Below are 12,314 nucleotides of genomic sequence, written 5' to 3'. Positions count from 1 at the left end.
CTGGGACTGAAAGAGTGGAAATTTCTGTTAGATATACAGGAAAAATTCTTTACTGTGAGGGTGGTGAGGCAGTGGAACAGGTTGCCCAGAGAAGCTGTGGATGCCCCATCCCTGGCAGTGTTCAAGGCCAGGTTGGATGGGGTTTGGAGCAACCTGGGCTAGTAGAAGCTGTCCCTGCCCATGGGGCAGGGATCTTTAAGGGTCATTCCAGACCAGGCCATTCTGTAAGTCTATGATTTTATGAAATTACTTCATTTTTTAAAATTAGGTGAGGTTAAAAGGGAAAATAGTTCACCAGGGAGAGGGAGAAACTTCTGGTTTTGTTCAGCTGTGGTGTTAGTTGTCTTCAACACGGGAAACATTCCAGGTTCGCATTACGTATTACTTGTTAATTCAGTATTGAGCTGTATTACACCTCTGTTCAGACAGAACTCTTGGTCTGGTTGAGATGCTTAACAGAACACAGAAACCTTAAAGACTAAAAGTTAGAAGAACTGTGTTTAAACTTGCTGCTGGCTCTTTGTTCAGCATTGAGGGGATCAAGTGCTATGAGGAGCGGCTGAGGGAGCTGAGGGTGTTTGGCGTGGAAGAGGCTCGGGGGGACCTTATCGCTCTCCCTAACTCCCTGAAAGGAGGCTGTAGCCAGGTGGGGGTCGGCCTCTGCTCCGGAGAGTTCCAGGTTGGACATTAGGAATAATTTATTCGCAGAGAGGGTGATTAGACATTGGAATGGGCCGCCCAGGGAGGTGGTGGGGTTACCGTGCCTGGAGGTGTTTAAGGAAAGCCTGGAGAGGGCACTCAGTGCCCTGGTCTAGTTGACACGGTAATATTCAGTCATAGGTTGGACTCGATTACAGAGGTCTTTTCCAACCTAAATGACTCTGTGCATTGTGGGGGGTTTGTTTTGGGGGTTTTTGTTTCTTGGTTTTGGGTTTGTTTGTGGGGGCTTGTTTGTTTTTGTTTTGGGTGGGTTTTTGTTTGTTTGGTTTTTTTTTTCCTTTTTTTTTTTTTTTTCAGAGGACGAACATGATATGTGACAGGGGAAAAGATGAAAAGGGGAGATAGAAGGAGAAAAAAAATCCCCACAAGATTAGTACAGGAAAATAAACCCGCAGAAGTCGCGCACCCTGAGGAGCTCCGAAGGCCGCTCCGTTCGCACGTCAAGGGCGGCGGCAGCAGCAGCCTCCGCCTCCGCCTCACGCTCGGCCATACCATCTCGTGGCGGGGGCGGGGGGGAGCCTGTTTCTCCCCTCGTCAGGCTCTTCCCCCCCACTCAGCCGTGATAAGTGGGAGAGGCGAGGCGCGCCTCCGGCGCACGCGCGGTGAACGCTTAGTGGCCGCCGCGATGGAGGAGGTGGCGGAGCGCGGCCGGGCTGGCGCTGGGGCGGCGGCGATGGCGGAGGGAGGCAGCGCCGCCGGAGAGGAGGCAGCCAACGCCGCGTCCTCGCCACCGCCGCGCTCTCCTCCGGAGGGCGGCGGGACGAAGCCACTGAGCGCGGCGGAGTACGCGCGGCGCGTACACCAGTGGCTGTGGGACTCGTACTGCGGGTACCTGGGCTGGCAGGGCTGCCCACCCGCCTTCCTCGCCGCCGCCGCGCAGCCGCCCCCGCCCGCCGCCGCTGCCTACTACAGCCCCTTCTACCTCTTCGCTCCGCCGCCAGCACACACGCCCTCCGCCGGGACGGGGCCCCGCGCCCCCGCCGCTGCCACCCCAGCCTGGCCGGGAGCGGCGGGCGCGGTGTCCCCCCTGCCCAGGGCGGCCTCCGGCAGCGCCGCCGGCACCAGCGGCAGCGGCGCCTCCAGGGACACGGGGCGGCCGGCGGGTGAGTGGGGGCCGGGGCCGGGGCTGGGCCTGGGCCTGGGGAGGAAGAGGAGCCTGATGAGAGCCGCAGCTCCGGGAAGCGGGATCTGGAGAGGGAAGCCGGGAGTGTGCGACGTTGGGAGTCGCTGCGCTTCCGTTGGCTGCGGCCCCGGCTATGTGGCTGTGCCTTGTGACACAGGGTGACAGCCCTAATACCGAGGTGGTAAATCCAGAACCTGGTGCATTAGCAGGTTTGGGGAGATAGACTTGCATATACAGCTTCAGAGCTTGTAAAGATGTTTTCGTGCATAGGAAGGAGTTGATTTTTTTTTCCAATGGAACTTATTCTTCTGGTTACAGGCTTTTAGTGCATCTAGCTTTATAAGCAGCCCGTTTGGGTTATGAAATCTAAACTAACTTTGCCTGTTTTAGTGAGCTCTTGGTGCTCAAATAAAATCATTTTGTCGAATCGAAGCAGAGAAGTGAAAACATGCTGACATTGAACAAGCTTAGGCAGTGGGACCCGAGATAAACAAACGTCTGTTGCAGCTGTAAACATTGAAGGCAGTGCACAGCAGCCTTCTGTTTATATTTTTCAGGAATAAAGCAAACTCGCTCTGATCACATGAGAGGTAAAACTTGGAGCAGCAACAACTCCTCACAAGTCGAGGAGTGCCTAGGTCACATTCCTTGAATGCTCGTACCACTGTGAGCAATGGTAGGAAATTGTGGCCGAGAGCACTGCTGGTGGACTTTGGAAAATAGCCAGAGCTCGTTTCTCTCTGCAGGACAAAGTACGACATTGATGATCTGTGACATCATTTATAAGCTTAGTGGCCATATGTGTGTGGAAGATGTATTTTGTTCCTTTTTCCTGATTTTCAAAGGAAGGGAGCCTGAGCTTGCTTCTTTCTTATGAGTTTAGGCAGATGTTTTTTAAACATGGTTAGGAGACAAAATAGTATTTTCTGTAATTATGCCCTGATTCTGTTATAGCTTGGTTATGAGCTGATATTATCAGTCATTAAAGGGAGGGTTGGACAAAGGCTAGGCTGAAATGATTCTTGGAATTTTACCTGGTTTATCAGGAGCTAATTCCATATGTTAAAGGTTATTTAGGGCATGAATAACATTTCATGCTGCTGAACATGGTTATTCTGCATATTGCATACTATTGCAACACACTTGGCCTTCTTGGGGGACTAGGTATGTGATGCAGTGATACAAAAACAAAGACTGTTGTGCTGATGCTTTGGCTTCAGATTGCAGATGGATATATCTGGAACAGCTGAAGTGATTATGGCTCTTTCTTCCCTGCTGTAGATTACTGCCCACACAGCGGCGAGGCAGGGCAGGTCATGTATCTGTCCCTGTGCCAATACAGTTTACAGCCTGTGTGCTTACGTAAGCTGAAATAAGTGACAGCTTATGTTAATGTTGCTGATTTCAAACTGGAATGTCAAAAAGTGGGATTGTTAACTGCCTCTGCCACTTCAGTCTGCCTGCAGGTGTGTGTCAGAGCAGCAAAGTTTAACAGCACCCTGGGCAGTGGCAGGCTCTTTGTGGACAGTCACCATGATTTAAAACACTTCCTTGCCTGGTCCCTCCCTGCCTTACTGCAGGAGATTACTGCTCATCTTCTGGGAACAGTAGGGCAAAAGGTGCATCCAGGCCCCAGCTGCATTGTGGCTGACTGGTGCAAACCCCTCTTAAGCACTATGTGGATGCAATATCCTAGACATTGAATTAGATGGATGTTGCATTTGGCTGTCCTTGCTGAATAAATAGTAACCCTTGGCAGAAGAGTGGATTTCTGATATGACAAACAGCTTGAATCACTGCAATGTCAATCTGCCAGAGTCTAAGGGTTGCCAAAGTTTCTTGATGTGATGGAGTTAACCATAATTTGAATATTTATTTTCCTAGCCCCATGTAGCCTCTTCTTTAGGCGGTCATTTAATTTAATTTATTCAATAGTTAATAAATCAGTCTCTCTGCCACCAACTTCAACAAATGTGCTGCTTTTGACAGAGCAAATGAAAGCTGTCACCTGGTGCTGTGTGCTCAAGCCAGGATTGGGAGACTGGCTATGTTCCCTCCTGCCTTAGTTGAAGAATCTCTAATTTGAATTTAACAGAGAACTTGGACAGGCTTTGACAATGCCAGTGGAATCCATTTTAGTATTATATGTTTCGTGGTTTGACACTGGCCCAACGCCAGGTACCCACAAGAGTCGCTCGCTCACCTGCCACAGCTGGGTAAAGGAGGAGAAAAAGAAAAAAAAAACATTAACAAAGGCTTCTTGAGTGAGATAAGGACCAGGAGAAATATTTCAAGGGAAAAACAGGCTCAACTTTAGTTTCAAAATTAAATTTATTACTAACAGAATCAGAGGAGGATAATGAGAAGTAAAATAAGCCTGTAAAACACCATTTCACCCCCAGCCCCTCCCTCCTTCCCACCGACAGTGCAGGGAGAGAGGGTGTGGGGGTTTTGGTCAGTTCATCACCGAGATTTTCTTCTTCCACTGCTCCGGAAGAGGAGTCCTTCCCTTGTGAGACTGGGGACAGTTCTCTGTGAACTTCTCCAGTGTGGATCCATTCTCACGAGAGGCAGCCCTGCCAAAACTGCTGCCATGTGAACTCCCCCCACAGGCAGACAGTCCTCCCAAAACTGCTGCAACGTGGGTCTCTCTTTCCACAGGGTGCAGTCCTCCAAGGACAGGCTGCTCCAGCCTGGAAGCAGGGACCCCCCCTCTCCACTGGGTCTCCCACTGGATCACAGCCTCCTCCAGGCATCCACCCCCTCCAGCATGGGCACTTCCCTGATGGGTTGTAGGTGGATCTGTGCATCCCCTGTGGATCCCCATGGGCTGCAGGGGTACAGCTGCTTCACCATGGTCTCACCATGGCCTGCAGAGGGATCTTGGCTCTGGCACCTGGAGCACCTCCTCCCCTCCTTCTGCCCTGACCTTGGTGCTGCAATGTTGTATATTCTGCTTCATATATTCTCCTCTCCTCCTCTTCTCCAAGTAGAAGCAAAACCCATTAGTTTGTTTTGATTATCTTCTTAAATATGTTGTCACAGAGGTGTTACCAGCCTCCCTCAGTGGCCCAGTTTTGGCCACATCTTTAGAGCCGTCAGCTATTGGCTCTGTCAGACATGGTGGGAAGCTTCAGCAGCTTCTCACAGGAGCCATCTTTGTGCCCCCCTGCTACCTAAAACCAGGCTACTTGATACTATGGATGCAGAGTGATCAGTGCAACAGGTATGAAATGAAGCTGTATAAACCCAGGTATGTTAAATAAGAGCTGGCTTTTACCCGATTTCTGCCTGATTCTTCTTACCCTGTTTAAAAGTGCTGTGGGCTTTTGGCTTGGCTCTCACAGCTCATGGGTCCATGGCTGGCAGCATCAGTCTCAGCAGCTGAACTGGGGAGGCTTATTCTAAATGAAATTTGATGATGATTTTTGAGACTAGAGAGTGGATGGTTTTCTTTCCTCTTTTGTCCTCACTCTGTGTGGGGATAAGTGTTCTCAGAAACAGTAACAAAACCAGTCCCTGTTGCCACAAGTTCCATCTGGTAGTAGAAGGGCATTTCTAAGTGAAGTTTTGATGTGAGTCATTGCATGTTTCATGTGAGAGTCGTGTTTGTCCTTTGGAAAATAGAGGAGTAGCTGGGTCCAGATGAAATTATTTTGCAACACTATTTCTTGGAAATTTTCTAAGACACTCTTTAATGTTTTCTCTGCTTAAATCACCTGAGCAACAAAAGCTTGCGACTCCTTACTTCGTGCCCATTTGCAGGTGGCCAGTTAAATAGGAGAATGTGTTACGTTTTCTGGCTGGGGGTAGAGCAGTATGTTGTGTTTTATTATAAGTAGTGTGTAGAAATCTTTATGTCAAGTATGACTGATGTTTTCATCCATTCCTGTTTGTAGTTGAGTGGAGTTAAAATGGGCTGTGTTTTACTCTGAGGACTGGTACTTGGTACACAAAAGCCTTGGTGCTGAGGGATAAAAAAGTTGTGGTAGGTCTGATTTTCTTTTTGATCTTATCTCTCAGATTTACATAAATCTGTTCTCTATGAGATTACTCTAAACAAAAGAACACAAAAACTGATGCATTTTCAATGTACTTCAGTTCTTTAGCAGGGTATGATTTTGCCTGTGATCCTAATTATGAGAGACTCAGTTCTGAAACAGTTAAAGGTCTTCAAGAAGCTTTGTCTAATTCAACTTAATTCAGATTATTTCTTATGCATACATTTTTAGAAGTTTTCTCAAAGAACGTGTGAGCAGAGCTCTTGATCATGTTCTTTTAGAGAGGTTAATGTGGGTTGTGCTTTAGATGTTAGTATTAACTTTGTGTTAGTGCAGTAAAATCTGGGTAATGTGAACTATTTCTGTTGCAGGTCGGGAGTTCCTTATCCCTTCATTGGCACACAGGTTCATAGCAGAGATGGTGGACTTTTTTATTCTGTTCTTTATAAAGGCAACCATCATTTTAAGTATTATGCACCTCAGTGGAATAAAGTAAGTTGAACAATTTAAAGCTTTCTTAAATACAGCTTTAAGCTTTTCATGCTCTTTGAGGTGTCAGGTTGTATTTATGGTATGTTTTTGCATATGATATAATTAAATAACTGACAGCAGTTGAGGAAAAGCCACCACTAGGCTAACATCATTGTAAATACATTCTGATTTTGGGTCAGCTGATGGAAACACAGAATTTGTACTGGTCTGTAGGCTCAAAAACTCCCTACTAAGGAAAGATTAGACTTGAGCATTTATGGAGGCGGGGGGGAATAGCAAGATTACTAAAAAGTTCTTTATAATTTTCAAAGAAAAAACATTGACAAACTTTTAAAACAGCCTTTAAAATGTAGTAGATATGGCTGGAATTAAGTTAATTTTCTGTATAGCATCTTCTGTGATGCTGTATTTTAGATTTCTGACCTAAACAATGCTAACCCCCACCAAAAATAAAAAAAATATGATCAAGCAGATTAGATATGTATGTACTTTGAAAATACAGCCTGGTTGCTAGGAATGCTGGCACACTGCAGGCTTCACTGGGTGTAAATTGGGTTTCTTAAAAAGTGCAAGTAAGCAATGTGTGTGTCAACCATACATTAGACTGAAAGATTTGCCATTTCACATTTTTGTACACAGATGTAGTAATTTACCTCAAACATTTCCCTTTTTAACTGCTTCTTTAACTGTAGATAACTTACTCCTTAACTCACTTATTCTGCTTTGGGTTGGTGTAATCAAATATTTCAGTCTGATTAAGAGATGAGAGCTTGGTTTAGTCAAAAATTCCACTGCTGTACACACATTTTGGAACGCAGGCTTTCTGCTCAAGAACCATCCCAACGTTGCCTGACTGTAAAGTGATAACAGATATACAGATAACACCTTCTAGACACCTTCACCTGCAGCTTGAAAGGGGTGTGGAAGAGGATCAGATCCAAAACAATAAATACGTCAGTGTAAATGATAGCTGGGTTCTGTTCAGATAAGCAGCAATTAAAATGCAAAACGCTCATTTCTGTTTAGTGGCCATATCCCACCTCATGTAATGTGACAGCTTGTGCTTCCATTTTGCCTTTAGTAGGTGGAGAATGATACAGAGTGTCATTCATACTGGAAAGATGGGGAACAACTATATATATATATATTGCTGCCGTAAAGTAATGAAAGAGTAATTTACAGCATGTTCAATATGAATAGTTTTGTGAGACAGTTGCTTAGAGGGAAGGTCAGAGAAATGTTCTGGGGGTTTTTCTGCTTGAGAGGCATGGTGTGCTCGGGGTTAGGCTGAATTGTCATGGAAAACATAGGTCCTCACAGGCTCAAGACAGACACTTCAGGCCAAAGCTGTATTGAAGGGAAATGCTACACTGTTGAAAGTTGTGCTACACTCTTTTTAATTCCTGGGTTGTTTTGGGTTTTTTCAGTCCTTAAGCCTGAATAAAAAGGAGGGCAAGTAGCACAAATAGTAGATGGACTGTTTCAAAGTGGTTCTGCACAGTTCTATATGAGCCTTAATTAGATGCATGAGTGAAAAATTCTTGCCTTAGTGTGTTGTGAGTATATCCATGCCAGGTATCAGATGAGAATGTTACATGTGTGGAGTTTATCTTACGAAAATACGTCATTAACTCCAAATGGATGCTACGCATAGATCTGTTACGCCAAAAACCATAAGGTTTCAATTGCTTTATGTTTGAATCCTCCTATTGCATACCAAGATGCCTCCAGATGAGTATGGTGAGCTGTAAAGAAGGAGAATGAGGAGCCCTGACGAGAACCCTGATCATGCAGAGGAGGATATAGGGCTCCCCTGATTCCTTAGGGAGACTGCCAACTTCTCTCTTGCATTCGTAAAGAGTGCCCTTTTCTTCTTCCTTTGAGTGTTTGTGTATAAAGATACTTGGAGACTTGGATGCTTTCCATGTATATCAAGTTAGATGATTATGTGCAGAATATGTCTGCCTCCCAAGAAGTGTGAGAATTTTCAGAACAATTCTGCAGCTTACTACCCAGGGACACCATTGTGCAAAAGTGGTAATAAAGAATGATCTTTTCTTAAGGAAAAAGACAAAACAAACTAAGCAGTAACTCAGAATGAAACTGAGTGTTCTGAATTTTAATGGCTTGTTTAGTATCAGAGAGGGCAAGGAGCTTTTGTTACCTTATAATAACAGAATGGAGGGTGTGAATTCTGGTATTAAAGGGGTAACAGTGGTATTGGGAGAAGGATGGTTTTAAAGTTCAGTTTTATTTTGTACAGGGACATCTCTAAATTTGCCATGCATTACATCATAGAAGAAATAGATGAAGATACATCCATGGAAGATTTGCAGAAAATGATGATAGTAGCGCTCATCTACAGGTTATTAGTCTGCTTTTATGAGGTAACTACTCATAAACATTAACTGCTGTAATTAATAGTTGGAGTTGTTGAAGAAACGGTTTTAAAAAATAATGTTATCATTGGCCAGTAAAGTAAATCCTCTTAACAGCATTTTGGATTATGTTGAAGCTTATGACATTCATATAGTTCTGAGGATAACCAAGTTTGGGAGACTTGTCAACAACACGGTGGCATGTGGAATTAAAATAATCTTTCTTTTACAGATAATCTGTATTTGGGGAGCAGGTGGAGCAACCCCAGGGAAATTCTTGCTTGGACTGAGAGTTGTGACATGTGAAACTTCCGTACTTATTGCACCCAGCCGTGTGTTAGTCATTCCATCTTCTAATGTCAGTATGACAACGTAAGTGCTCCTGGCTCAGTCTCGTTGCATTCAGGTTAGCAGTGTCGAGAGAGTGTGATTTGGAAGGAAATTCACTGTTGCTTGGTTGTTGACCTTTGCAATAACTAACTGCAACAGCTATTGTCAGATTCTGTGATCTAAGAATAAAATGGTAATTATTCAGCCACATGGGAGTATTTTTCAGGGTAGGTGGTTAAATCTCCTCTAGAGCTTGACTTCTGTGCTGTTCAAAACTTGGGTGCTAAACTTGGAGGTTAACTACTAATGTAAGCAGAAAAGTGAAACTAAGGCACTGAATGTTCTATTTTGATTTCAGGTCCACAGTACGAGCTTTGATCAAGAATTTTTCTATTGCATCATTTTTTCCTGCGTTCATTACACTGCTGTTTTTCCAGCATAACAGAACAGCCTATGATATTGTAGCAGGAACTATTGTGGTCAGAAGAAATGGAGTCAGATGATACCAAAAAATGAGATTTCCGGACTGGTTCTCAACATCCCCTCCAAACCCCGGTGAATAAAGACCTACCCCAGAACTGAAATTGAGGTGTCTGTTGGAACCTTTTGCCCTAATTAAATAGCAACTGATTCAGAAGCTAAAGAAAATGTATGGTTCCTGTACGATGCCAGCAACTACCTTCAAAGTATTGGAGTTTTCATAGAACGCCAAAGAAGTTTGGGAGAGAAAATACAAATTAAATCCAGGAGTATTAACCTCTGACGAATGAGACAAAACCTGTCTGCTTTAACTGCAAAAAGGAGCTGTTCTGTTTGTCAGTCTGTGGAAAGCCGATCCCTAGGAATATGCCACCTTAAGAAAAATGCTGCTCGTCCAGTTTTGGATGTTGGCAGATAACTAGAAAATGAAGGCAGTTGCCTGTCAAAGGATAAGAGGGAAGAAACCTGCAGTATTAGACAGCAAGGCAAATGATGTTAATAAAATTGCCATGTATGTAGAGAGATCAGCAGTGGTTATCAGTATCTTTTATTATTGCTTCACAGATCATATTTCCTCACCTTTTAAGTATTTTTTCACAACATTGATGTGAATTTTTTTTTGCATGATTATCTCAAGCACTGTCACTTACTTCACTTGTCCAAGCTAATGAAGAAGTGAAACAATAGCTGCTTTTTCCTCTGAGAAGGGTGTGTTACACTGCAGTGTTAGTGATCTGGTGTGTGTAAATAATTCTGGAGCCATCTACAGTACAGACCATGCTAATGAAAGGTAACTTTTTTGCTTCTGTTTGGAGTGAAAGCACTTGTCTATTCCTTACATATAATGCAGAGCAGAAGTCAATGTGTTTCAGGAGCATGCAGAAAACATTAACTGAAATGTGTTATGGGTGTAAATCTGCAGAAGTACAAATACTGGTTATTTTCACTTTATCATTCTAATTGTTTGTATATTCAGAATAACTTAAATACGGAATAAAGAAACCTAATATTTTGCATGACTATATCGCTTTGATGATTCATTTATTGTCATGTTATTAGTATCTAAGGAAATTAATGTAAGCAATATTAATGTTTTACTGAACTCTTGAGTTGGAGTCTGGAACTCTTCAGTCAGTTTTTCCTCTCTTAGGCTTAACATGCCACTCAGTGGCTGAAGTTCTCACCCTGCCTTCAGTTTTGCACAATGGCTTGGTTGACTGTAGAAATGTTTGAGAGCTTGGTTATTGCTCGTCTCCAGCTGTAATAACCTAATCAGTAACATGTTCATATGCTGCAATATTTTCATTGGACTAGTTGTATTCTTCTGTGTGTGCCTGTACTGTGCATGCATTTCAGTTTTCATTTGGAATGATGATTCAGGACTAGAACCTGTGTTTATAGTTACAGAATGACGTTTTGCCATCCATTACGTATCCAGAATGAGGTAATTAACTTTATAGATAACTACTTCTAAATATTTATTTTTGAAGTAAAGGAAAAAAAAGTTGCCTTGGCTAGAACGCTGTTTTTAGAGCCCTTGCTTAATCACATTTTTTGAATACTGGCATGGGTGGTGATCCTACTACTTACATGGACAGCCTCTTCCAATACTTGACAGTTCTTTCCATTGATTTTTTTCCCCCCCCAACATCCAGTCTAAACCGCCTGTCACCAGCCTGAAGCCATTTACCACTTCCTACCTGGGATGAGAGACCAACCTCCCCCCCCACCCCCTTTCAGGCAGTTGTAGAGAATAAGATCACCCCTAAGCCTCCTTTTCTTCAGGCTAAACACCCCCAATTCCCTCAGCTGCTCCTGACAGGACTTGTGCTCCATTCTTTCAAAGACTTAAGCACTGAGGTCAGGCATGGCAATCAGCCTGATGAAAGCTAAAGCTATCAGAACCAACTTAAAAGTCCTTTCTAGGGTAAGTTTTGCCTATTCACAACAGGAACTTTTATTCTCTTTACTGTAGCAGTGACCTAAAAACTAGGATTCAAAAGGAGGGGGATGAGGGAGGAAGGGAAAAGCAACTCTGTTGGCTAAAACTTTATTACTACCAATTCAGGTATAAGGAAAGGTATCTCTTACCCTGTAGAAAAATATCACCCTTACCACAACAGGTAAAGAAAACAATTACAATGCAAGAACACAGAGCCTGTCCATGGAAATACGTATACATTGTGCTGTTGGCCAGCTTTTAGTTTGTCTCTTACGCAAGCTGCATCCCAGATGTGGCTTGTTTCTGCTTGAAGGACAAGTGCTTGGCAGGTGCTTTAGGGCTAAGGGGGAGAAAGTGGAAATCTGTGGCATTTTTCACATGTGGACAGCTGGAAATGGGTAATTGCATATAATCCTTTCATGGCTACAGTAGCATGCTCTGACTGCCTGAATAGCAGTGAGAGAGAGTGTGTAGTTTGAAAGTCAAGTTGCTGAGCATTTTCTGTTTCTAGAAACAGTGACTGGGGCCCTACACCTTTAAAGTGCAGTTGGCCTTTGCCCTCTTGTCATGTCCAGCTTGTGTTTGAAAGGCATTTCACCTCATAGCAGCAACACCTGCAGGAGCGGGGAGCAGTGCTGGGATGCACGTCTGAAGTGCCAGCCAAGGCCCCAGCAGTGCCTCTGAAGACATTTACACCACTGACAGTGATGCTGGTCTCTGCCCTTCTATCTGAGGGAAGAATTCATGTCTGAGTCAGAGACAGACTGCTGTGACTTGGTACAAATTCAGCTGTGGGTCCCCAGATGAACAAGCATTTCCTCTGATTTTACTAGAATAATGTCTGTTCT

At 44.0% G+C, this 12,314-nt stretch overlaps 1 protein-coding gene across 1 annotated transcript; it reads left to right on the top strand.

Annotated features, from left to right (window-relative positions):
• The first annotated feature begins 1,033 nt into the window (after positions 1-1,033).
• On the top strand, positions 1,034-10,546 carry FAM8A1 (family with sequence similarity 8 member A1). Its single transcript, XM_068178163.1, has 5 exons — positions 1,034-1,823; positions 6,216-6,336; positions 8,600-8,723; positions 8,947-9,086; positions 9,403-10,546. Exons 1-5 carry the CDS (start codon positions 1,049-1,051, stop codon positions 9,545-9,547), a joined length of 1,305 nt encoding a protein of 434 aa, XP_068034264.1. The 5' UTR covers positions 1,034-1,048; the 3' UTR covers positions 9,548-10,546.
• Positions 10,547-12,314: the final 1,768 nt, after the last annotated feature.

Source organism: Anomalospiza imberbis, chromosome 1 (assembly GCF_031753505.1).
Source record: "Anomalospiza imberbis isolate Cuckoo-Finch-1a 21T00152 chromosome 1, ASM3175350v1, whole genome shotgun sequence".
Lineage (NCBI taxonomy): Eukaryota > Metazoa > Chordata > Aves > Passeriformes > Viduidae > Anomalospiza > Anomalospiza imberbis.
Note: the sequence above shows the minus strand (reverse complement) of the source record. Positions and strands in the feature narration are given on the sequence as shown.